The 25,308-nt window shown below is 46.4% G+C and overlaps 9 protein-coding genes across 9 annotated transcripts; 4 read left to right on the top strand and 5 right to left on the bottom strand.

Moving 5' to 3' along the window:
* Positions 1 to 36: 36 nt before the first annotated feature.
* N7495_001579 (F0F1 ATP synthase subunit f) lies at positions 37 to 5,882 on the top strand (the record flags this gene model as incomplete). Its single annotated transcript, XM_057204249.1, has 9 exons — positions 37 to 90; positions 163 to 177; positions 324 to 477; positions 535 to 600; positions 1,037 to 1,234; positions 1,487 to 1,755; positions 1,806 to 2,043; positions 2,099 to 2,269; positions 2,323 to 5,882. 9 exons carry the CDS (start codon positions 37 to 39, stop codon positions 5,880 to 5,882), a joined length of 4,725 nt encoding a protein of 1,574 aa, XP_057068322.1.
* A 632-nt stretch (positions 5,883 to 6,514) lies between these two features.
* On the bottom strand, positions 6,515 to 9,010 carry N7495_001580 (terpene cyclase/mutase family protein; the record flags this gene model as incomplete). The annotated part of the gene is made up of 7 exons (XM_057204250.1): positions 6,515 to 6,620; positions 6,675 to 6,748; positions 6,806 to 7,406; positions 7,461 to 8,219; positions 8,302 to 8,398; positions 8,453 to 8,816; positions 8,867 to 9,010. 7 exons carry the CDS (start codon positions 9,008 to 9,010, stop codon positions 6,515 to 6,517), a joined length of 2,145 nt encoding a protein of 714 aa, XP_057068323.1.
* Positions 9,011 to 9,669: 659 nt separating this feature from the next.
* On the bottom strand, positions 9,670 to 10,533 carry N7495_001581 (uncharacterized protein; the record flags this gene model as incomplete). The annotated part of the gene is made up of 1 exon (XM_057204251.1): positions 9,670 to 10,533. The coding sequence occupies one exon, from the start codon at positions 10,531 to 10,533 to the stop codon at positions 9,670 to 9,672; it is 864 nt and encodes a 287-aa protein (XP_057068324.1).
* Positions 10,534 to 11,268: 735 nt separating this feature from the next.
* N7495_001582 (NuA4 histone acetyltransferase complex catalytic subunit ESA1) lies at positions 11,269 to 13,102 on the bottom strand (the record flags this gene model as incomplete). Its single annotated transcript, XM_057204252.1, has 6 exons — positions 11,269 to 11,427; positions 11,490 to 12,634; positions 12,691 to 12,725; positions 12,782 to 12,846; positions 12,905 to 12,932; positions 13,026 to 13,102. 6 exons carry the CDS (start codon positions 13,100 to 13,102, stop codon positions 11,269 to 11,271), a joined length of 1,509 nt encoding a protein of 502 aa, XP_057068325.1.
* Positions 13,103 to 13,870: 768 nt separating this feature from the next.
* N7495_001583 (PQ-loop repeat-containing protein) lies at positions 13,871 to 15,204 on the top strand (the record flags this gene model as incomplete). Its single annotated transcript, XM_057204253.1, has 2 exons — positions 13,871 to 13,926; positions 14,088 to 15,204. The coding sequence occupies 2 exons, from the start codon at positions 13,871 to 13,873 to the stop codon at positions 15,202 to 15,204; spliced, it is 1,173 nt and encodes a 390-aa protein (XP_057068326.1).
* Positions 15,205 to 15,652: 448 nt separating this feature from the next.
* Positions 15,653 to 17,227, top strand: N7495_001584 (M18 family aminopeptidase; the record flags this gene model as incomplete). The annotated part of the gene is made up of 1 exon (XM_057204254.1): positions 15,653 to 17,227. One exon carries the CDS (start codon positions 15,653 to 15,655, stop codon positions 17,225 to 17,227), a length of 1,575 nt encoding a protein of 524 aa, XP_057068327.1.
* Positions 17,228 to 18,748: 1,521 nt separating this feature from the next.
* Positions 18,749 to 20,114, bottom strand: N7495_001585 (uncharacterized protein; the record flags this gene model as incomplete). The annotated part of the gene is made up of 5 exons (XM_057204255.1): positions 18,749 to 19,122; positions 19,183 to 19,250; positions 19,310 to 19,683; positions 19,754 to 19,858; positions 19,914 to 20,114. The coding sequence occupies 5 exons, from the start codon at positions 20,112 to 20,114 to the stop codon at positions 18,749 to 18,751; spliced, it is 1,122 nt and encodes a 373-aa protein (XP_057068328.1).
* A 2,621-nt stretch (positions 20,115 to 22,735) lies between these two features.
* Positions 22,736 to 23,215, bottom strand: N7495_001586 (H/ACA ribonucleoprotein complex subunit NOP10; the record flags this gene model as incomplete). Its single annotated transcript, XM_057204256.1, has 5 exons — positions 22,736 to 22,835; positions 22,886 to 22,924; positions 22,979 to 23,007; positions 23,066 to 23,110; positions 23,204 to 23,215. The coding sequence occupies 5 exons, from the start codon at positions 23,213 to 23,215 to the stop codon at positions 22,736 to 22,738; spliced, it is 225 nt and encodes a 74-aa protein (XP_057068329.1).
* A 636-nt stretch (positions 23,216 to 23,851) lies between these two features.
* On the top strand, positions 23,852 to 25,216 carry sen2 (tRNA splicing endonuclease subunit SEN2; the record flags this gene model as incomplete). The annotated part of the gene is made up of 1 exon (XM_057204257.1): positions 23,852 to 25,216. One exon carries the CDS (start codon positions 23,852 to 23,854, stop codon positions 25,214 to 25,216), a length of 1,365 nt encoding a protein of 454 aa, XP_057068330.1.
* Between the last annotated feature and the right edge of the window lie 92 nt (positions 25,217 to 25,308).

Consider the following 25,308-nt stretch of genomic DNA (forward strand, 5'->3'; position numbering starts at 1 on the left):
TGCGACTCATTTCTGACCCCATTTCTCTCAGACAAGATGAGCTTCACTAAGATTACCCGCCGTGGACTTTCCACCCTAATCCCTCCCAAGGTATGAATATCTGACGTTATACTCCACTACTAGTCGCAAGCCCTTTCCTTTGATTCTAACTGTTCTATATAGATCGCTTCCCCAAACGTGAGTTCCTCGAATCCTATGCGCCCTGTTGTTCCATCCACCTGGTCCCCGTACCTTCCCAAGTTCTATTTTTCGTGCAATCCAAACGCAATATGGAACTGCCATTGTCAAATTTGAATTTTCACTAATTATCCCTTGCTGAAAAGGCTATCGGTGCCGCCCAGGATGCCGCTCGCATGGAGCGTGTTGTGAACTTCTACGCTGGCCTGCCCCGTGGCCCTGCTCCTACTGTTAAGGCCACTGGTCTCATTGGTCGCTACCAGGCTCGCTACTTCAGTGGCAAGAATGCTTCTGCTGTCCGTAAGTATTTTGGATCTTTTTGCTCTGCACACGAAACATAAATACTGACTTATACAGCCCTTATCCAAGCTATTGGCGGTCTCCTGGTCCTGGGCTACAGTATTGAGTACTACTTCCACCTCCGTAAGTACCCTTTTGCTGTACTACTGATAATCCAAAATCAATAGCCTTCTAATTACTCTGCAGGTCATCACAAGAACCACCCCCACTAGATTGGGTTCCTTTTGTTGATATGAATGAGAGGGTTGGTGTATAGTCTGCATCCACTTCAAGCAAGCAGTATGTATGAATTAGAGAGACTCTTCAAATATCACTGTGGTCGATCACTGTGTCTCATTTATGTTTCTTGTGTATTTTGCAATATTGTAGTTGTTGGCGAGGTTTTTGGTGTTGTCATATGACTGCAACTCCTTGGAAACTGAACTGCTGTCAAAATAAATGAGATTGAAGTGGACTACCTCGAAAATAACGGGGAATCCACATAAATAGATAGGTATATCCTGGGTAAGTTGATCTTCCAGTGCGGGCGGAGTATTGACTGTGCGCTAACCCAATGCAGACTTTAACCTCATAGGTAATCTTCAACGATCACGAAAACCTTTGATGATCATCAACCTCCCCAAGGATAAATCCTTCACTTCTGCTTCCTTTCCCGGTCACGGGACCTTCTGGGTTGTGGATTTAACATCAAGATCAACCCTCACCTTCGCAACTTGCTCTTTCCCAAGAACTTGCGACCATCGAATCTCCGTCATCTGTAGGGAGTTTTCCATCTCCAACCCCCCTTTTCTGGTCTTGAAGTACCCATCAGGGTTCAACTCAGGCAAAAATCCAGAAGATTGTGGTGATTCTTGACTGAAGTGAGGTACGTACGTTTACTTTTGTTTTCACTTCACTCAGCGGGCGCTCTCCGGCTACTCCCCTCACCTCCCCTCACGTCGCATGAATCCCATCCCATGACAGCCCCATTAAAAGCGCCTTTCTGACTCTGGTTTTTTCATCTCTACAGACTCAGGCATTGTTATGGCAGAGCAGAGCAGCCGCGATGTGGTAGATCAGACCCTGTCGGGCGGCGAAGCTTCGCCTTCGCCTTCCGACGCTCCTGCGACCCCCAACCACAAGACACCAACTGAAGGGGATGTGGAAAAGACCAAACACATCGCAACTATATCAGCTACCAAATTACCTGATCAACAACCAAACAACCGCACAAATAACACACGTGTTGCCCAAACTGAGTGGGCTGGAGGTGATAAGGATGTCGGAGGCTCTTCCTCGGTAGGTTTTTACAAGTATGTATCAACCAAGCTGTACTAATGTTAGTGCAGGGGCATATCAAGCAAGGTGCTGGGCTTGTTGCGACTCGAGCTCTTGAACTGAATGGAGTGACGGACGGTGACGATACAGCTTCCCAAGGTGGCTCGGAGTCAGATACTACAGATGGTAGACACCATGCGCGCACCGGATCTGTCAAGAAACCGACGACGTTTAAGCCCGTATCCTTTTCAAAATTTGTGCTCCCAAAGGCTCCCGGAGTCCCCGTTCCCCCGAAAACTGTCGAGAAAGGTATTGTTTTCTTTTGCATCTAAAATGTCAACCTGTAGCTAAATTTATGTCCAAGTTCCATCGACTTCCACTACTCCCCTTGGAACACCGCAACCGAGCTCTCGTCCACGATTGGTCGCAAAGACAACTGCGGGCATGCGCGATTCTCTTTCCAAAAATGGCGCAAGTGGTGCTAAGCCTGGCGGTTCGGGACCGGACCCAAATCAAGTTTGGAACAAAAACCGACGTACGAACTGGTGACATCTCAAGATTTCAAGCTCAATACTGACTTTGATATAGCCGTTCAACCCATACCGCCCAAGCATTTGACAGATGAGGAACTGAAACAACAATACGGCATTCATATGACATCTCGGATTCAAGAAGACGGCGGCGGAACCGAGTCAAAATGGGCCGACATTGACGATGATGAAGACGATTGGGCCCCTGAAACTATTGAATGGACGGATGGCACCAAGGTCACCCTCAATCCTCATACCGACCATGTTCCAGTGCCGGAGGTGGAGCATCAAGATCACAAGGAAATACTCCCTGAACCAACCGTTGCAAAAGACCCTGTCAAAATCACTGGGCCGAAGCCAACTACATCTGTTGGACCTAACCCTACCGTACTGAGACTTGGAGCTAGCGCCGAGCGACAGGCTAAGGCTGCCAGTGTTTCATCTCGTGGAACTAACGACCGACTGCCATCGGGCTCTACAAGCCCGGCTCCTCCACCAGCCAAGTCTCCCTGGGCAGCTCTACCTCCTATTGAAAGGGTGTCTCCGGTCAACTCTTCTCTCCCCCCACCCCCGGCTTCATTGCCGCATCGCTTACCTAACAACTTCCCACACCGAGAGGACCACAATGGTACAATCCCCCCACAAGAGATTGCAGCTGATGATTTCAACCGCACTTGGAGAGAGACACCATCCAGCGCACCACCTAGAGAGCTTTTTAATTCTCGTTCTGGTCGCTATGAGCCTGTTGCGGATACCAGACGACCTTCTTGGCGGCATGACCAGGGTCCTCGGCCTCCTGCCTTGTTACAACGACCAATTCACGATGAACATGGTGGACACGGTGGACCAGCAGAGCCTTCGGCAGCTTTCCAGACTCATCGGGCAAGTAACCAGGAAGGTGGAGGATGGGGCCATCGACGTGCGTCTTCAAATATCAGTGGCGGAAGTGGAGGATTTAGCCGTCGCATGTCCTTTGGCCGTACAGATGCACCATCAAGATATGATGGACGACGGGGTTCTCAAGTGAACGAGTTAGCTTTGATCGGTCATGAATCTTCCCCGGCTCAACATCATGCAGTTCCAAGCTGGCATTCTCAGGCTGCAGTGAGCGTGGAAAGTGAAGCATCCCCAGTTGAAAGTCAACCCGCTATAGCTGTAGTGCCCGATGTGCAGCAAGAAGACCCTCTGATTTTGCAAGAGCGTATCATGAAAGAGAAACGTCTTGAGGCTAAGCAACGGAAACTAGAACAGGAAGCAAAGGAAGCGGCTGCAAAGGAAGAGCGTATTCGCCAAAAGCTTGCTGCCTTGGGACCTGCTCCTGAAAAGCCCAAGCGGAAGGATTTGACGCAAAGTAACAAAGTTCACCTTTCACCTTCTTCCTCTACAACTCCACTTGCTACTATTTCTTCACCCCCGAAGCCTCCTGTTCCTGAACCTTCAGGGTCACCGAAGCAGTACGGGTTGATGAAAGTGCACCACCCGGATACAGTCAGGAAACTTGTTGCGAATGAAAGAGAACGCGCAACAGAAAAACGGGCAGAAAAACATTCAGATCGAAACTCCCCTAGGTTACGTCGTATCTCTTCCCCCCACCGCGATATCTCGCACCTGACCTCATCCGTTACTTCGACTTCCATTTTCCCTTCCGATTTGGATTTACACACTTCCACTCAGAACACTTCCACCCATACCTCTTCTTCTCTCAATCCTCCTTCTTCTCATAATTCCTCCTCTCTCAACACCTCTTCTCCCAATTCTCTTTTTAACTCTTCTAACCCTCTTGCTTCACGCATTCAATCCGACTTGAATTCAAACCTGAATATCCAGCCTGATCTTAAGACAGATCATTGGAAGGATTTGAACACTCAAAGTTCTTATCCTACTTGGGTATCTGGTCCTAACCTTTCCTCGACGCCACCTGTGGGTAACCTGTGGAAGCCTTTGAGCAACGACCGTACTCTTGGGAATCTCGGTAACGGGATTTTTGACCAAAATATTGGTCGCGGATTTCCCTCCCAATCTACTCATCTCCCGATTGAATCCTCAACATCGCATAATATGATGCCTCCTACCCAATTTTCTGGTCGTCGCCGCGGCGGCTCTGCCTCCGCTCGCACCGCAACATTCCGTCATGGACCAGGCCCTATTCGTCCCCCTCCTTCCCAAGAGGATGCTGCGCTCGTTAGTGCATGGACAAACTTTGCCAACGGTGGCGAGCAGGTAGAGCGTCACGCTGAACAGCAGCGTGCACAAGATAAGGCCAAGCCTGCCGTTGAGAAGGCCGCCCCCGTTCCCGTCAATGTGCAATGGGGTCGCCTTGACGCTAACGCCGGCTCTGCCTTGAACTGCTTGGACGAATCTGTCGTCGAGAAGTCGGGACCTGCCGCTAAGGCCATTCCAGTCACTAAGAGTGACAATGTTATCAAGCAGACTCCCGCTGCCAAGCACACTGCTACTGCAGCCGATTCCCATGCTTACGTCGCGCACCCTCAACCTTATATGGCACGTCCTCAGTCGGATACAGGCCTGATCAGTTCCTGGGCCGCTTTCGCTAACGGCGGTGAACAAGTTGAGCATCGAGCAGAACAACAGCATGTCCTTGAGAAGCCCAATGAGTCTATGGGAACCAAGAAAGCTGTACCCTCTCTTAAAGTCCAGTGGAATCCCCTGAGCCCTAAGGCAAAGGGCCTTCTCAGCCGACTTGACGACAACCGCGCCCCTATCGCAAGCGCCAGCTCTGCGCGGGCCCCCGTTGATGCTATTCTATTCACAGATACCTCTGTCCGTCCTCTTGTGAAGGTGCCCACTCCTCGTGAGTCCCGCTTTTTCCCTCAGGGTAAGGTTGAGGATAAGCGCACCTCAATTGAGGTCAACTTCGGCTTTAACAGCCCGCCTCCCCCGGATGAGCTGTCTAGCCGTGCAAACGACGTTCAACCTATCGTGAACTTCCCTACCCCGAAGCCTGTGGTGAAGCTTCCTATTAAGGTCGCGGCCAAATCAGCTCGCACATTTGCTTCGGTTGCCGCGCCTACTTCGATTGCTGCACCTTCTTCGACCGTGGCACCCTCTTCGGTTGTGGTACCCTCTTCTGGAGTCCGCCTTCCCGATTCCACTGCAAATTGGCAAAAGAAAATCAATAAGCTTCTCAACAAGGTGGTGGACATTGCTCCTTCTACGAAGGAGCCACTTGAAAGCAAGTCAGCAGCTGCGTCGGCTTCGGTTCTCTTCCCCCGCATCGAGAACCCCATTTGCACCGGTCATCTTCAGCAGTTTTTCGACCAGGAGGAACTCTTTGAGGATCGTGAGCCTGGATCGCAGCCTGGAGTCCGCGTTCCTAACATTGCACCCGCCACTGCTTGGGAGAAGCCCATCTGGGGAGATTTTGTACAGCCCAAACCCGTCAACACACAGGGCACTGCTGCCCTCGACGTCGGTTCTGATGAGAACGTCATTGTTGTCCGCATTGCTGGCAACGCCGCCAAGACCTTTGCCAAGCAGGAGGCCGCTCCTCCCCGCAAAGTTACCACTCTCCACCACCGCAAGGGCCGCAACCCTCGCGCCCGTCACCCCCGTACCAAGAAGCCCGCCATGCAGCAGGAGGAAGCATGGTCGGTTTGATTCACCATGGTCTTTTCATGTCGTGATATCCGGCTTTTCCGTCAGCCCTGTGGACTAGGCCCTTTCTTCATGCTATGTTATTAAGTAGCAGACTATGGTCTTCCAAATCTTCCAAATTTTCATTTCTTTGCTGTATTCTTGTAGTTGTAAGATTTTTATCACTACTTGGAGGAAGAAAATCAGCTTGAGTTCGCCCGCAGTTTTCTACTGCGACGAAGCAGAGCTTCAGAGGTACGAGAACTCGAATATACCAACCCGCTGGCCTTCACTCGCACGTCACTCAACTCTCACTTCACTTAGACGCACTACAAAGGTAGACATAACATGAAATGTTAGCGACTTCTGAAATTACCACTAAATGTAATTTATACAGGGTTGAAACATAGATAAATTACTTACACACGCGATCGATCTAAAAACATACTCAAAAACAAGTAACCTCTATCCGCCTCAATGACCGCCTGACACCGCGCATGCATTAGGCTAATCTGCTCCTCTAGAAACCTAGCTGATAATATCTTTTCTGTTATGACTGAAACTACAGACTCCTAGAAATGACCGCTGTTCCTCCAAATAAAGACCAATCAGCATCGACTATTGTATCCACTCTCGTAGATATACTCGCCGCGTAGTTAATTATGATCTTCCATTTCCTTGAGAATGGGAAGATACACGTTGCTATATCTCCCCAAGGCCCATGAAGTGAAATAAAGCTTGTAGTTCGGATATCCGATCATGCTTGGGTAGATTTAGTCAAAAATACCGGGATATTCGAAGATATTTTAGACTCACCATGTGTTGTTAAAAACTCCTTCAACATCCTCCTGGTACCACTCTCCATTCGCTTGCTGCCGACTCATAATCAACTATAGCACGACTGTTAGTCCCCATATACATGATCATGCACGGAGAAATATTTTTACCTTGAGTCCCTTCTCAATAACTTCCTTGAACGGATAACGTGCATGCATTAGTGCTAAGCACGCCCATGCTGTATTAACAACCTGGCTTTTATCATGCTGGACGTACTCTTCTAGCTCGCAAGATGTGTAGTGTTCACCCCAGCCTCCATCTTCTTTTTGGGTGCGCACCAGGAACTTGCAGCACTTGCGGACAGCATCGCTAGTCTGCCATGTTTGGCCAACCAGTTCAAGGCTCTGGATCGCAAATAACGAGGCATAGGTGAAACATACTCCCCATGAGCCATACCAGCTCCCATCGGGCCTTTGCGCACTGATGATATACTTTAGAGCGCGGTCGATGACCTTGCCGATTTCGGCGGAGCGGTAGGTGGGAAAATGGCGACGAAAGAGCGCCAGAGCCGTCACTACTGCTGTAGTGCATTCAGGGTACGAGTATTCAACCATGATACGGTCAAAGACCTCCGATGCGTTAAGGTATTCTAACACAGTGCTAGCGCGAGTGCGTTCATAGCTACTGAACCCACCCCCTGAATTTTGCATGAGTAATAGGGTATCGACGCAGTCTTGGAGGCGATCATCAGAGATAATTTTGATGAAGTGACTGTGATGAATTAGCAATTTGAATTTATAGAAAATGCCATGATACGTAACGTACCACTCCTCCTGAAGCATTAACACAGCCTTAAGACCCTCTGCTGCGCAATCAGACACGACATAACCATTGTCTCTGGTGCTAAATGGCCATCCACCCTTTCGTGGCTGGCGATAAGGATCATCCAAGTCTTCTCTTAGTTGAGAGATTTCGAGGAATTTGAGTGCGCTTTCCAATGATGAACGGAACTCTAGATCTGTGCCTAGACCAGCCTCCACCATGGCCTGAATGCTGAACGCCGTGTCCCAGGCTTGAACACCATTAGTACCGCTGCAGGTCATTCCATTTTCTCCCTTCCATAAATATGGAGAAATCTTCTCGCGGTGAAGCGCCATACGAGCGCTATTAGCGCCATCAGAATGCCATACAGCCACCATGTGAAAGGCTTTATTGACTGGAGCCAAACAGTTGTAAGAAGTATTCTTGTCCTCCCGTTCAATCAATTCGCATACTCTCCTATTAGCCGATTGAGCAATCCAGTCTGGCCGAACATATTTCTCCCAGAAACGCAGAAATACGTTAGCGATGCGGAGAAGTGGAGATGTTGGCTTTTTCAGATCAAGCGGTCCCACATAGTTGCGATATTTCTCAAAGACAATGTCCTCATAGGAGCATGTATAAATCTCCTGGCGGAGGCTGGTGAGTAGTGGATCCAGAGGTTTTGTGACTTTATTTGAATAAAGATACGAAACGGGAAGATAAACCACGCGACATTGAACCCACCAACGCCATGGATGGAACGGAACCCAGTCAGGAAGCAACCTAGATTAAACACATTGAGTTTCGTACTCCATTTTGGAATGAGAGGCGCCGATGAATCGGGAATAAATATTTGAAAACGTACCAAAATTCAGGGGGGATTGGGTTCACTCCGTTCCAACTGTAAAGATTCAATAAAGCCAGCCAGACCTTTCCCCACTGTGGGATACCAGTGGCGCCTCCTGTAACTTAATAAGCATAGCTCCAGTATTTCATCTGTGGGAGTGAAGGCTTACCTAGTGTAAGAAGGCGATTGCGAGCTTTGGTAGCCAAAGGATGAGTAGGCTCGAGACCCAGAATTCGCAATGTGATGTAGTAGAGGGTTGTTGCAAAAATGGTTGAATCGCCAGCGGAATGCAAGCCCCAGCCTCCATCTTTGTTGACTGTAGTCATCAAATAGCATATAATCTCGGTCTTCCATTCTGGCAAAATCTCTGTCTCGGTAATGTACATAGAGATCACTATGCCAGCGAGCAAGAAGCTAGGACCACCATATGCACAACCCCAATGACCATCGTCCAGCTGGAGACCTTGGTAGAACCGGAACCCATTTAGAGCTGATTCTTGAAAGTTGCGTGGCTTGGGAAGTTGTGGTAGTCCCTAATCACATGAGCAAGCAATAACAGTACACTTCATGAAGCATTAAATACCGTGTTCAGACCAAGAAAATATTTCTCAGCCGCGACCTGCGGTCGTCGAATAGACTCAGATCCATCAAGATATCGCCATCGGTGGACACCCTCGTCAACGTCGAGTCGCCAGCGCTCGGGATCAGTCAATTCAATTGCTGACATAGTGGAGCAATTAGATTCCAATCCTGAAGGCCCACAAGGTCACTGGTCAACATCTGATTGCGTATGTCCAGTTCTCCCGAGAGGCAACGAGAAGTTTTAGGGGAAATAAAAAGCGTCAAAAGTACTGATTGGTGAGACCCTAAGCCGGCCAGCTATCAGTATATACACACCTAATTTCCTAACATCACTGCCTGACATGTAAGGTGTTTTTGGCTAACCAAGCTGGCCTGAGCATATCATACACTAGTAAAAATGCCTACAGGTTAGATGTTTATGAAGCTGGTTAATCTTGGGATTGTATCTTTAATGGGACAACTCCGAGGTCTTTTGTCATGCTTCATCGCTTGAGAATAATGGTTGATAAATTCCTTACAGCTAATCCAGATCCGAAAAAAAACATATGTGATCTAAGGATCCCCTTCATCTCAAGTGGTTCAAAGAAGAGACCTTGGAATCTTCCCTTGGTGAAAGTTTGGATGAACAACAGTTACAACACAGCTCGCATACCTCAAAAAGTATCCTAGCTCTTCATAAATTGAAGTAGCCATTTAATTAGGACTACGTATATACATTCCTTATTATAAATTTTACGGGGGAAATAAGATGGCTTCACCAATAGGCAACTTAATACAATGACCTCCCTATAAAACGACACGATTCTAACCTCTTGTTCGGTTGAAATTGCATGCGTGAGTAACCATCCTACTAAAATCCTGACCTGGGTTGCGCAATTGGATGCTGCTGGCCCCTGGGATCTTGGGACCTCCAATGATTGTCCGATGCCACATCTCTATCTGAAGCTGCGTGACCCACTCTTTGAAAGGTATACTCGCCCTCTCAGCATCAAAATAGATGCTCAAGGGGCTAAAGTCAGAAGAAGGCTTTGCATCCGGCTGCCCGCGTTCCGTATACAGATGATCTTGCAATATAACATCCCTTCCCCGGTACCCAAGGCAGGATAGTTGGACGTATTGCAGCTTGAGATGATCTGCCAAAAATTCAAAAACGCGCTTCCAGAGCCCCTGCATCTCATTTTTGACTTCGGTGGATAATAAAGGGATCCAACTACTTTCATTTTTAGCCAGGGGTCCTAGATATGGTGCTGATGTTATCCCATCAACTAAACTGATCAAGCGCAGACTCAATCGTTTCAAGGTTGGGGCCGCTGTACGTAGAAATTCTTCGAAGCTATTCACCGTCACCTCGATCGAATGAAGATGAAGTTCCTCTAGCTGGGAAAACCGAATTCTCTGAGAGAGATCCTTAAAGTAGAGAGGAGATAATTCTCCCATGGGACTCCATTGGGCAAAGGTCAGGGTCTTCAGTATCGGTGCAACTGTGACTAGAACGTTGAGAAGACGTTTAAAGGTGTCTTCATCAAATTTTTCTTGTTCGTGATCTTTAAGGCGGATGCATATATATATAGAGTTGTCAGATCTTTTAATAGTGGAAGCAATAATTGATACTGTGACTCTGGCAGTTGGAATGATTTCAACTTCATACCACAAGAGAATTGGCCGCATGTGTGGAGGGCTTGGAACTTTCGACTGGATTCAATTATAGCGTGAAGTAGTTGTGAGAATGCCAAATCAAAAGGCAGGCGTTCACGATATAGTCGCCACGCAACTGAAAATTTGCTCATAAATATCTATCCACACGACAGTATTTATTATCATTGTAGCTATGAAATGTCAGGGCCAACAAGAATGTTAGTATATCTGATCTTCTATAGAGTTCATCTTAAGGAAGTTGAAGGTACCTAGGTATTACAGTCACAGCATAAGCCATACACGGATGCGTCCAAAGCCATCCCTTTTCTGGCCACGAGGGATTTTGCTGCTTCTCTAATAAGGGCGCTCAGAACCATCACCGTTGCCGGGACTTTTTTGAATCCGGATTATTGATAAATATAAATGGTCGAAAAGTCAGCCTCTAATCCCAGAACTTCATCTGGAAGGATAGGACATCATCCATAGCATAAACTTCACATATTCGAGATAAACATTGAAAGATCTAACTCCCTTGTAATCATCATTTGTCATAACGTGCTTGTAAATTCCTAGCCCTGAAAATGGCTCGAAGGAAGTATTATGTTATTAAAAGATAAAATAAACGTTTTTTGCAAGGTCCTTGGACCTTACACGAGTAAACTGACCAGCTTAATCCTTGGAAATTGCTGGAATGAATCATTGAGTCAAAAAAGTCATAAGTAGGATGTCATAAGAAATAACGTCATGAAGGTGGATAGCACCTCTCTTCTACCAGTTCCAGGTTCGGCTGGAAGCAGTAAACACTGGCGGTTTCCACTGAAGACGCGCCGGATCAATCTTGCTAACGCCCTTGGCCTTCTCCTTTTCAAGACGTTTCTTGTGCTCACCGACTGCATAATCTGTGAGAACAATGACCCAGTTTCCTTTCTACAGAGAGAATTAGCAAGCGATGATATTGAAGCCAAGTTGGAAAAGAAGAGCCAACGTACATGATAACGAAGCATGTTGAAAACGACCAATGTCTCATGAACATCCTTCTCAGTCATCGCAGTAAGAACCGCAACTTCATTCTCGCTCATGGCCTCTCGTCCATCCATGAGGAGCTCAACAATTGTTTCACGCCAGTACTGTCGGTAACTGAGCAAGCCCAAGTCACTCAGAGGTTTCTCAGGCGAACCAAGCTTGCCTTCGCGCTTGCTGAGCTCGTAGCTGAATGATATCAGCAGACGGCCGAATCCGCGACGCTGGTATTGCGGCAGAGTCAAGATACAAGCTAGGTTGTAGCCCTCGGCAGAGTCCTTTTCCTTGGAGAAGTAACCGACAAGATGACAGCCATGAGCATCGCGTGTGGTCATGCAGTAGAACATGAACGGATCGACATCGTAGTAAAGCGTCTTGTGATCTAGGAAAAGCTTGCTGAGAAGGCACAGGTTGCGACACCAAGTGCGCTGGCGACGGCCGTCCACCTCAAAGAAAGATATCTGATCGTCACGGTAGATCTCGTTTCCGGGAGGGTGAAACAGTGTGCACTTCTTGCGATGTCTCTCAAAGGCGCGTTGGTTGTCGAAGTAGCTGAGGCAGAATTCATCGATGTAGATCATATCCTTGTCAGAGAATGAGGCCGGGTATGGGGAAAAGTACCACGGCTCGATATCATATCTGCCCATCTGGAGTCGATTCAAGTTTCGCACACGATGAATCTCAGTCGGGTTTTGGGTCATGCTTCCACCAGTTCGGAGACGCTCAATCTCCTCCTCTCGAGTTATAACCTCGCCTGAGGCAGTTTTCACTGCATCTTGGGAATCGGCTATTTCAGTGTCATCAGCATGGGGTGTTCCAGCTACAGAAGGGTCTTCCGATTGGAGTTGTGATTGTTGATCACCAGGTGTGTCAACGCCCACATGTGGGCTTTCTTTTTGTCCAGCATTTGCAGCGCGAGCATTTTGGCCTCCCACGCTCAATTTGCTGTCCAGAACACCAGGTGTTCCAGATGCATCACGACTGCCAATACTATCACGCTTAGGGGCTTTGTTTGGAGCCTTGTTCGTGGAGCTAGCCTTTTTCTTATCTTGTTTCTCAGGTTGTGGCCATTCTACTTCCTGAGAAAGATCAATACGTGTGGCATCAATCCATTCTGATAATATTCTTTAGCATTCTCGTCAAGATAGATGCATGTTCAAGCAAACTCACCATCTAGACGCTTGTTGAAGTCGACGTAATGCACACTATTAAATGTGTTAGAATTGGCATTTTTGAAGTTACGAGTAGTGATATCACATACTAAAAGGTTGGTAAATCCTTGCGCTGTCGGATAGACAGAATTTCTGCTTTGCGCAGTTCGCCATCCTGTACAAATCAGTATCATGTCACGTGACCATTGCTGAAATTTGATACGGGGACAAACCTTTTGCACCATCGCCTTCACGCCGATTCTACGGGGATAATTAGTTCATGCGCCCGATAAAAATGGAGGCAAAAGCCCAGATATCATTTGGTTGCTTTGCTGAGTTTGTAGAAAGACTTACCTGATAGTGCCGAGCGTTGCGAATCCCTTCTCAACGGGATCGGGCGTCCCCGCCTCACCGTGGGCATCTCGAGCCATTATGTACCTGCCAGTATGTATTTGATTCGTTCAGCAAATGACAGAAGTTGTGTTTGCGATGACGCGCCGAGAAAGAGAGAGATGTTGAGGTTGGGTGCAAACCGAGATATGCTGACTAAGGCACAAGAACAAGATTCAACGTCAATGGATGAGAACGCGCCTACCATAATGACTGTTAAGGTAATTTATCCACTCAATTTATCTTTCCAAAGTTGACCGGGGTTGAATATAGTTTAAAGGTAGCTGTCATTAGTTAATAGCCTCTGGGTACCATATTATTAATTCTGAACTTGTAAATCTCGGCTTTGATTATTACTATATAGACCTTCGTTACATATTGTATCCCTAGTGCTATGACCTCGGGAGCTTCTAAAATTTAAAGGCATAGGTGAAGGCCTTTGAATATCGGGACAAAATCAGTTTCATTCCAAGCTTCCAAAGTTACTATCAAGGCTCAATAACTACCGACCTGGGTCATATGTACTCACTAGTCACCAACCACCTGGGCATGAATGATCCGTGGATACATAATTTACTAAATAATTTACTAACTTCGAAGTTTGAAACTTGAAAACCCAAGCTTCATACTTGGATACACGTGACTATGCGTCATCCACATCACTCCCGCGGTTAAGGTTAACTTTTCACTGACAGACACTATTTCGTGTTCAATTCGTTTGATCTTTTTTCTACTCTTTTCATTACATTTTAAATTGTTTAATACTTTGCAAATCACCAATCTTGTAGTTGGTTGTCTCATTCGGCATCATGTTCCCATCACAGGCGGCCAATCTCAACGTCGAGGCCTTGAGTGGCATTTGTGGGTAAGTAGATACCTTCCAAGCTTGATTTCTCCCATTGCATTATAGCTTGACAACTATTATCTACTGGGGATTGGAAATTGGGAATGCAGTCTCTCCCATCGACAGCTTTATTGCATTTAATTCCCGGACCGCATATGCAGGATTCACTAACTCTCTCACAGCTCCATATCAATTGTATGTTGGGTTGTTGTCTTCTCCCCCCAGATCATTGAGAATTTCAGACGTGGTTCTGCTGATGGACTTTCCCTTCTTTTTCTCATCATTTGGCTAGCTGGAGATGTTTTCAACATCCTAGGTGCTGTCATGCAGGGTGTGTTGCCAACCATGCTGATTTTGGCTGTATATTACACCCTAGCAGATATTGTTCTTTTGGGCCAGTGTCTTTACTACCGAGGTTTCAACATCAGGGATGAGTTGTCCACATCTCCAACCACAGAGCCCACTAACGGCACCTCTGGCGCAATTGGGAGCCAAGATGACGTGGACTCTGCTGTAGCACCAAGTGAAAGGTCTGCTCTACTCCCCAAACCCAATGGCCATGTCAAAATTCAAGAGTCATCTCGGAATGGGCGCAGTAGCCAAAGGGGAGATGAGACACTGCCGAGATCTGCATCATCTAGTCGAAGAAGGTCCTCGGCGGCATCGTTACGGGAAGTTTTGCATCATGTAGATGGAACACACCTTTCACCTGCGACTCCATTTATTGAGCCCACAGACGCTTCTTCTAGCTCCCGTCGTCGCCGTCGTCAGATTTCTACTATCAAAAACATTATTTTCAATACTACTGCGATCGCTTTAGTATGCGCTGCAGGCATATTGGGCTGGTATTTCAGCCCTGCCTCAAAAGACTCAAGCTCAGACTCCGAGCCTTTGGCCATGGACACGCTAGGCCAGGTATTCGGCTACCTCTGTGCCGCCCTTTATCTAGGTTCACGTCTTCCACAGCTGTTACTCAACTTTCGTCGAAAGTCAACCGATGGAGTATCATTACTTTTCTTCCTGTTTGCCTGCATCGGCAACCTAACTTTTGTTCTTTCTATTCTTGCATATTCTCCAGTCTGTCGGAAGACGTCATCAGTTCAGGGTAGTGTGGATGTATTTTCTCCTCATCATTATGTCAAGTGTCGTCCGGGTGAGATGTCTGCATTATACGGAAGATATGTGCTGGTGAATCTATCTTGGTTGATTGGTAGTGCCGGTACACTACTATTGGACATGGCAATTTTTGTTCAATTCTTCCTTTACCGCGATGACAAGGATATCGATGAGGGGGCATGATAGAGATGAGAAAAGCCACTGTATATAAAAACATTCAAAGGGACCCCCTCTGGGCCCATATCATGAGATAAAAATCGTTTAGGGAGGGAAACACAAAAAAAAGTTTTATCTGCTGATCTTTCCAAGCTATTGCCCTTCCAAGGCTGGTTTATGTGACTCGTCAATCTTCAACCGTCTAGGTTGCCTGTGACTGAAAGTACTTACTAGGACATCGGACTTTTCATGGGATTATATGTCATTCTGTCCCTGCCGGTGAGTTGCAGCATGACTAATAGCAGGAGCTTCGGGTGTTCCTGTTCCTGTTCCTCAGCCGAGGACTGAGCTGTTATCGGCAGGTACAGCCGCTACCGGCGATAAGCTGACCCCAGCCTCCCGCTATCCCCTCACGAGACACTTCTCAACTCCAATTCCTCCTCTTGACTCATATCCCATACCAAATATACCAACCATGACCAGAAAACACACTTTCGGGATCGATAAGTCTTGGGCTGCCCAAATTTCTGCCCAGCTTCCAGATTGTACCCTCGACCCCCCAGCTCTAGCTCCAGCTCCAGCTTCAGTTCCAGCCCCAGCTCTGGCTTTGCCTTCTCGAGCTCCCCCAGTTCCAACAGATGCTCCCATCAAGCCGGAGGACTACTCAAAGCCTTACTGCGAGTTCATGACCGCCAACCCTACCATCTTCCACGCCGTCGATTCATTCTCTAAACAGCTGGAACAGCATGACTACAAGAAGCTTTCCGAGCGTAAGGAGTGGACATCCGAGTTGAAGCAGGGTGGCAAATTCTATGTCACACGCAACGGAAGCTCGCTGATTTCCTTCAATATTGGCAAAGATTATGAAAGTGGCAACGGCGTGGCTATTGTCGCAGGGCACGTAGATGCACTCACCGCTAAATTGAAGCCGGTCTCTAAGCTTCCCACCAAAGCAGGCTTCCAGCAACTGGCTGTCGCACCATATGCTGGCGCACTGGGTATGACTTGGTGGGACCGAGATCTCGGCATTGGAGGCCGTGTCCTTGTCCGTGACCCGAACACCGGAAAGGTTGAGTCCAAGCTGGTGAAGCTGGACTGGCCCATTGCCCGCGTTCCCACCCTGGCCCCCCACTTCGGACTCCCTACATATGGCCCTTTTAACCAGGAGACTCAGATGGTACCAATCATTGGTGTTGACAATTCGGATATTTTTGAGAAGTCAGTGGGGTCTAGCGACATCCCGGTTGGAACCTTTGCTGCAACTCAGCCGGAGAAATTGGTCAAGATCATCTCCAAGGAGATTGGTGTCACAGATTACAGCACCATTCTTGAGTGGGAACTAGAACTTTTTGACACTCAGGCTGCTCAACTTGGAGGATTGGAGAAGGATTTGATTTTCGCTGGCCGTATAGACGATAAGCTTTGCTGCTATGCGGCCCAAGAGGCCCTGATCGCTTCCTCTGATAGCACATCAACGGGAATTGTGAAGATGGTTGGCATGTTCGATGATGAGGAGATCGGCAGTCTGCTGCGACAAGGAGCCCGATCAAACTTCATGAGCAGCATCCTTGAGCGGATTACCGAGGCATTTGCAAAGGAAACCTATGGTCCCAACCTCCTTTCTCGGACCATAGCAAACAGCTACCTGGTCTCCTCTGATGTTATTCACTCCGTCAACCCTAACTTCCTCAATGTCTACTTGGAGAACCACGCCCCACGTCTCAACGTTGGCGTGACTATCTCGGCTGATTCCAATGGCCACATGACTACTGACAGCGTTAGCTCCAGTATTCTGAAGGCCATTGCCTCTCGTTGTGGATCCACACTCCAGGTTTTCCAAATTCGCAATGACTCACGAAGCGGTGGTACCATTGGACCTATGACCAGTGCCCGTATCGGTATGCGCGCTATTGATTGCGGTATTCCGCAACTCAGCATGCACAGCATCCGTGCAACAACTGGAAGTCTTGATCCCGGACTGGGTGTTAAGCTATACAAGGGATTTTTTGACTACTTTGAGGAAGTTGACAAGGAGTTCACCGATTTCTAGACTATGTGGGAGTACTTGACTTAAAGTTCTGGGATTATACCTCAACCCTCTAAATCCCAATCCCAATCCCAATCTCGAGTTTGTTTTTGTGTAATTTTTTTTTGGCTTGAGTTAGATCAGCGACTGTCCACTTGTTATTTTACGAATTTTGTTGTTATCTTTCTCCTTACTATCTATCAATTAAATATCTGAAATATTCCTCGCAACGCACAACCTTGTCATACCTAAGTAACAACTATAAGTAGAGGCCCTCAGGCCGCCGGATGAGCTGGAGGGTTTCACAAGTTAATCCCCCCCATATCAATTCCATCATCCATAAAGCCAAAAAGGTCAAATCCTGTTATTTCATAATAATATTTAATCTCAAACCTTCTAACCTGCCGTCAACGCCAAACTGAAAACATGGATGTTCTACAATGACATGCTTGGGAAGCAAGCGATAATGTAGCTGATGCTGGAGCACTCCATATCCCTGAATCAGAGATCCTCAACGAGCATCTTCTTATCAAGAAATTCCAGGCTAGTGGTGCTGTTGAATTGACAATCTTGTCAAGAGGCGCATTTAATACCGCATTGCATATGATTTTCAACAAACTCCACTATTATATGGATCCTACTGCCTGGCGTACGGAGTACGACGTCTGGAGGGAGAGACTTGATCTCTTAAAGCTTAAAGAGCACGAGTTTATGGAGAGGCAAGCAGATTTAAAATTCAAGGAGATAAATTTTAGCAGAATTCTAACATGGGGTTCGGATAAGCACACCACTGGAAGATATGCATATGGCCCGGGGCAAGGGTGAATGTCCGATCGCTTCAAGGTTATTGATTCCAGTTTAATTCCGGAGAATTTTTGTATAGTCGTCTGTCTGGGAGGTTATGCACCTATCTAGATCCATAAAATACCTGCATTAGGTAAAATGAGAGAATATTAGGTGAGACTGCTGTTGCTTGCACTGCCTAGGTAAGCATCAACTACTGTCGGTTGACTAGGTTATTACCGAAGCAGACAGCTATTGATATCTTTTCTGTACGTATATAATAGGTGTATGCATATTGGGTAAAAGTGAAGTGTCATTCTAAAATGCTCAGATGAAAGAAGATATAGTAGCTGCCATGCCAAGATCACATGATCTTGGTATGTCAGCTGATATTCGTTCCAACAACTACTGACACTACTGCCGACAACTAGTATCGTTTTGGTTACAGAATGGTCGTTACCTACCTGGGTAGGTGTCAGAGCGCCATAATGTTAAATAGGGCTATTATTATTGGTAGGTATCAAGGAGCCTCAGCCCCCCATGAATAATTAATAACAAAAGGAATATTGAAAGGGTATAACAAGAAAATAATGGCTTCTCATAACGGCGCATCCCGGCTTGTAAAATGAGAAAGAAATTCCGAGGGAGCGGCTGGGTTAGTCCACGTAGCGCTTTGCCAGTGGAATGGCAGGATCATGCTGGCATGATCGATTATAATTCTTTGTGCATTGAAAATGATTCAAGGAGAATCAATAGGACGGGTCATGAATGATGTCGGACAACTTTAGTCAGCTCAGTAAGCTCAGTAGTGGCGCCAGGGAATTGTCCCTTCTCGTCTTTAGAGACAGTCGTTTCATAGTAAGAGCCATCGCCAGGCCCAAAAGCAAGCACACGTCCAAGATTGTATGATCCGTATTCAATACTTTCACCAGGAGCACGGAACATGGAATCATCGTTCCAGGTACCTGTTCTATGGGTCGATATACGGCCACCGTAGTTGGGCCGGCTTCCACCAATACCGGAGATGAAACTCGGCATAATCCTTGACAAAAGGGGTTTGAGGGTAGGTAGACATGCGCATATAATTCCAGTATTACATTCAACAGCAGACCATGATGCGGCACTAACGTTATCGTCTGAAATTGTGGTTAGATCCGTATCTGCTACCCCATTTTGGCAGAAGGGGAATCACATACATGTAGGATCTATTGATTCAGAGATTTTCTTCAGACTGGTCAATCTAACAATACTTGTGATGCAAACACTTGTAGCATATCCATGGTCAGCCTTGTTCAAAGATCTGCAATCTTTGCACTCACTTACAAGCCACCAAGTGCAAACATCATCATCAAGATCAACTTTTGCTTTCTGGGAATTTCGATCGTCATCAGAGCAGGAATAGGAATGATCAGAATGGCAATGTCAGTCGTAATATGCATACTCGCATTTGAAAACCACAGAGCGGTCTTACTCAAACAGAACCCGTGGATTGAATTGTCCCAGAACTTGGCCACTGGAATGCAGTTGAGGAAAGCACTCAACACGGCCCAAGTGCCATAAAGGCCTAGTACTATAATCGTGATCCAACAAACTACACGCATACGATGAGTTGGAAACACGCGGAAATATTGCATTAGGATTGAGGCCTTTGCGCATAGGACGGCAGCGTTGTAGAACGGCACTGTAAGCCAGAATGCCTATTTGAAAATCCTAAGGTGTTGTTCTGCTGAAAACCATGGAATAGCGTGTATTATGAATAAGACGTACCTTCATCTGCCGCTCGAATATCTGAGGTGGGATGTCCTTCAAATGCATTCCCATTCCACTTTCCACTTCGACAATGTCCAGTCCCATAAAAATGTACGAGTTGATCTTTTCAAGCTGTTAGATTGGTTTTTATGAGATTCCTGCTATATGATCAACCTACCAGTGCTATGACCACCATCCAGTCATTTCCCTCCATCTTCTTCATCAGCTTGATTCGAGTATAAAGGCGAGCCCCAACAAAACTTGTCGCTAGTATCGTGAAGACAATACTAACGGCCATCTCTTGGGCCCCCCTTGATGTACGGTACGTATCGTCATGGCCTCGTTTTGAAATGGTATCACTGAGTTGTAAAAGATTCATCTTGAACCGAGGAAGTATTCCAATGTCTCTGATCGACGTCCAGTGGGATTTACAAACTGGAGGGACTCACAGGTGATGATTGAGCCCTGGAGTTAGAGGGAGCGATACGAATAATATAAATCCTCATATCTACGCAACGGAATAGATCGACAATGTTGCATCATGCTCCCTAAGAAGGTTTCCGGTTATACTAACGTGCTTGTACAGGGGGCTAGGACCCATAAACAACACAACCAGACCCGACAGCCAGGGACAGTTGAAGTTTGAATTTCACTAGTCCGATCACCCTTGGACGAAAAAGCACCAACTACTCCGTTGATATGCCTCCCAAGATCTCCGTGTCTCCTCCTAACTTCTTGGATTGGTGGACTGAGGCTTAACTGCGAGACCGGAACCTGCATTGTGGCGTGAGAGAAGTATAAGGTGCATGCAGCGCAAGGGGCTGTATTCAACACATACGAGAGCTCCTAAAGACTCGGCAAATACAGCCAGCTATCGAACTCTATCCCATTTTCTAATGACTTCCAATGTCAGCCAGAAAATCAATTGGCTCTGAAAAGCTGTCATATATGAGACAAAACAGTCCGATTGAAGTTTAATAAGGTCAAAGTTGACTTTCGATGCTGAGATTTGGAGCCCACAACTTTAAATTATCCCCTTCTTTGATCAAGCCATATCTCAAAAGGAGTTCATGCATTACCTGGGTAACCTATTAACCACGATTAAGATTGAGTCAACGGACTAAAGCTGTGAAGTAGGATCACTAGGCTGGACAACATTAGTTCTATATGGTACCCAGGTGACAAATTACAATTTCACCAAGGAGCATAGACTAGTAGTCTTCTGCCTTGAATCTGGGCTTCCTAGGTATCTTTTCTAATGTTCTCCCTGTCAAATTTCGAGAAGCTCTAGCTTGTCCTTCTGTAAAAAAACCTTTGAAACTTGATAAACGTCGAGCTTCTTCAGAGCTGTTTCATGAGAGCGTTTTTCTCTTCTCTTTAAAAATCAAATTAGAGAAATTCCAAATCATAATGCTTACTTAAGACTTTGAGAACTACGATTATAACCTTTGAAGCATTTCTAGTTCCTCTAACTCAGAGTAGATTGTCAAAGTGATGCAATTATCAGGGCAATTCGCTGTCCGAAGCTTCTTGTGACCGTTTTGAGTCTCTAAACTGCTCATTTTCAGGCCTTGGGAGTCAATTTCCTAGGTTCTCGGAGTTTTAAGAACTAAACACTTTTGGCTTTCCCCTGCAGCTTTGTTTGTTCGACAAGAAAATCATGAACAAAAATGGACGAATTTGAATGGGTGACATCTGAATCAAGTAAGTGACTTCACGAAGGCATGGACATGGATGTTTGTCTTAGAAGGTCCAATGCAATATGATATTAGAAGGGCAGCCCTAGTGGCAGTCATTCTTGATTTTATCCATGGATGTATAGATATCACAAAAATTTGCCCATATAGGCAGGTGCTGTTTCTCTAGCGCATGTCAGTAACTGTATAGTTGGAGTTGAAATCTGGCTACATGATGCCGATTTCCACACTCAGGCTCTACGTAGTGTAGATACGAGGATCCAAGGATGGCATAATTAGAACCTTGGAATTCTCTGCTTCTCAGTATTCATATTGTAAACAGAATATTTCTGAGTTTGTCAATGGAAAGTAAAGGAAGACCTTGGGAGCATGGGAATGTAAGGAAATCAATTGGCAGGTATGGATGTGTATACTCAGGTGGCATTAACTACCTAACCTGTAGACTCCCGAGGTCCCGACTACCGGCACATGTGGGAACCTGGGCAGGTGTTCCAAGAATTTACACTGCACGCGTTGCATATGCATACATCCATCCCTATGTCACAGATAGCACTTTCAACTTTGAAGGATTGAGTGATGCCTTATACATCCCCGGGTACACGTATGGGATAGACATGTTTAAAACCCAGCTAGCATGCTCAGGTCGCTCTTATATGACTGTAGCCAAACAAAATTGGAAAGCTATGACAGTTTACGTTCCCGCTTTCAATTATCCAGCCTTCCAAGGTTAGATGCAGTCATAGATATGGACACCTGAGCAGCTTCCGAAATTATTTCCGAGGTCGCTTATAGCTCTTGGCTTGACATGCAAAGATGACACCATTGAGTTAGGTAGTCAGACCACCTGTTTAGACCTCCAAGATTGAAATCCTAGGTTGGCCTCATTACCCTCTGAAACCTTGGAAGGATAAGCTGTGTATAAAGTCATGAGGGTATAAGAATGGACACCTCGTAAGTACATCCATAGTATCCAAACGTGAGACCTTTGAACACACCATTATATTGCGTGGGCGACTTGGCAATATTTAGTCGATGTTGGATCGAAATAACTATGATTCCAAGTAGATCGAAGGTAGCAGGTAAAAGTGTATTGATTGGTAGACGATATCAGACACTTAAAATTTAACAATCATCTGTGGCCAAAATGGACCTGGAAGATGATCCTAAGCAAAGCAAATTCCAGCCATCCGCAGACTGTACAAAATAAAACACCATGCGCCGATATACGGGCCTAATAACCCTCGATTCCCATTTTTCATCCTACAATTTGCTTTATTTCTTTTCCTCTGCATCGGATAAAAGGTTAGTTTTTGGTTTCGGCGAGAATTTCTGAGGGAAGATAGATCGTACCGGTAAGCTGGGTGAGGAGGAGGCCGTAGCGCTTCTTCAGGGTAACACGCTGACTGGGTAATATTAGCACTAAAGCTCAGGATTTTCCGTTGATCAGACATACCGAGAGTATTTGTCATCGGGAGAGAAGCGGGCGGGGTGACTTCCAGGTGTTAGTAGTTATAATTTTTCATTCGTGGTCGGATTCGCTTCTTACGCGGACTTGGAGACCTCGCCGCCAATCACCTATAATATAGCATTAGCACCAGAATCTCTAGGCTCACAGATTAATACTACCACATACCTTCTTCAGCGTATAAATACGCTTGCCATCGGCACCGAGAGTGTACTGAATGTTCGTTAGTAAGGCTGTTTGCTCATGGTGATTCCTCGTAGCGAGATTTTTTTTTCAATCGGCAATCGAAGTACAATTCGAACATACCATAAGATGCATTCTGAGGCACAAAAATTAGTAAAAAGGTCCACTGATATTGAGACAGGTACTTAGAGCTTCAAAAAGGGACTCACTTGGGATTAATAAGTTGCTCAATTGATTTGAATGGTGTAGTCAAATTGAGGAGTTGAGTGTAGAATTGGACAAGCAAAAGCGGAAGGAATTTTTTTGCCAGTCCAGACCGCCTTGATAACCGGCACTTAAAATGCAAAATTTCTTCGCACTTCAATCTAACAAAATACTCAACTTTTTACTGGTGTTGATGATGCATCGACAGTTCACTAACTTACACAGCTTAGCAAGAACCTAAGGCTTCCATGATGATATTTCTTTGCATTCGTGGTATTGATTCTTAATTCTCAGGCTACACAGATCTCAACAGGTTAGTCACAATCCTTCAGCTCTTTAGAGCTATTCCTCAACCTTGGTCACTGCCCTCTATCTTCGATGATGATACAATCGAGCTCAGGCAAACGGCACCTTGATTTCTAGCTGTTTGTCGATGATGTGCTTAATTGACTACAACGGTATCTGAGAAGACAAGACTGATGGATATTTTTGACAACATATTGCAAAGAAGAAGTTGACTAACTCCTCCATCTAGAATTCTTCAAGCCTTTTCAGTAAACTATCAAGATGGCCAGTGCTGCCGGCTTTAACCAGACTGGGCCCGTTCCAAGCTCTGCAGCTCTCAAACCTCCCCGGACAAATCGTCCTGCTAGACCCAACTACAGAAATATTCATCGCTATCCACTTCCAGTCAATGTTCATCCGATTCCTGCTGTAATTCCTCATAACCCTCTGTCTATCATTAGTGCTGTTCTCTCGTACCTTACTTTCCTTATCTCTCCTCCAACTCAAAAAATACAAACTGCATACTTTGATCTCAATACCTCCTCCGTTCATGTCACCGATGAGCGGGCAATTCAGGCTTTATGGCAGATGGGATTCTTCGGCAAGGGTAATCTGAGCCGAAGTGAACCTAGTTGGCTGGAACGTGAAAAGAAAAGACGAGGACTACTAGGCGGCAGCACAAGTGAAGAGGCTACCAGGAAACGCAGGACCGAACGTCGCGAGTTGAAGCTTGAGCGAGCGAGAGTTGAAGCACTGGCTATTGAGGAAAGGTTGAAGGCTGAGGCTGCCATCAGAGACTCCAGCACGGTCTCGAATGGCTCGGCGTCGATTGATGATTCTGCTGAAGCCACAGCGGTCTCAGTCGAAAAGTTCTCCGTCAAAAAGGCCATGGAAGCCAAGTATCGCGAGTCTCGGCTTCGAAAAACACAGAATGGAGATGCTTCGCAGCCTACTGGCCCCTTAGAGTCTGCCAATGAGAAATCAGTTCGGTTTTCGCCTGTCGTACAAGAGAGGCAGCTTACTTCTACTGCCGTCCAGGACATTGAGACAGACGATGCCATTATTGAAAATGAGGAACACTTGCAACTTTCCAACGAAGAGACCTTCTTCCTCGTGTATGCGCTAGGCTCCCTACATGTCGTCGACACGCTCAACAATGTCATTCCAACTTCCGATCTCCTCCCACTTCTCTGTCACCATTCATACTACCCCGCTCGTAAATCCTCTGCCGCCCTGCAACCAGACGACCCTTTTATGATCTCCTACACAGTCTATCACCACTTCCGATCCCTGGGATGGGTGGTTCGTTCTGGGGTCAAGTTTGGAACCGACTATCTACTTTACAACCGGGGACCTGTCTTTTCACATGCCGAGTTTGCCATCATCATAATCCCTTCCTATGAGCACCCGTACTGGGCAGAGACTCAAGAACGGAGACATCATGTGGCTAGTAAGCAAGATCGGAGCTGGTGGTGGTTGCACTGTGTCAATAGAGTCCAGGCCCAGGTGAAAAAGAGCCTAGTGGTCTGCTACGTGGAAGTGCCACCTCCCCCATCTTCAATTGATGATGTGGGAGCTCTGCTAGGTCGATACAAGGTGCGCGAATTCCTACTGCGACGCTGGACTCCAAACCGGACCCGTGACTAGATCCTGTATCATGAGGTAGGGCTTCAGATACCCACTCAACCCATGTTACAATATGATACCGTTCAAATATGATACCATTTGATTTTGATAAA

This window comes from Penicillium taxi, assembly GCF_028828555.1.
Source record: "Penicillium taxi strain IBT 34144 chromosome Unknown utg000001l_segment0_segment0, whole genome shotgun sequence".
Lineage (NCBI taxonomy): Eukaryota > Fungi > Ascomycota > Eurotiomycetes > Eurotiales > Aspergillaceae > Penicillium > Penicillium taxi.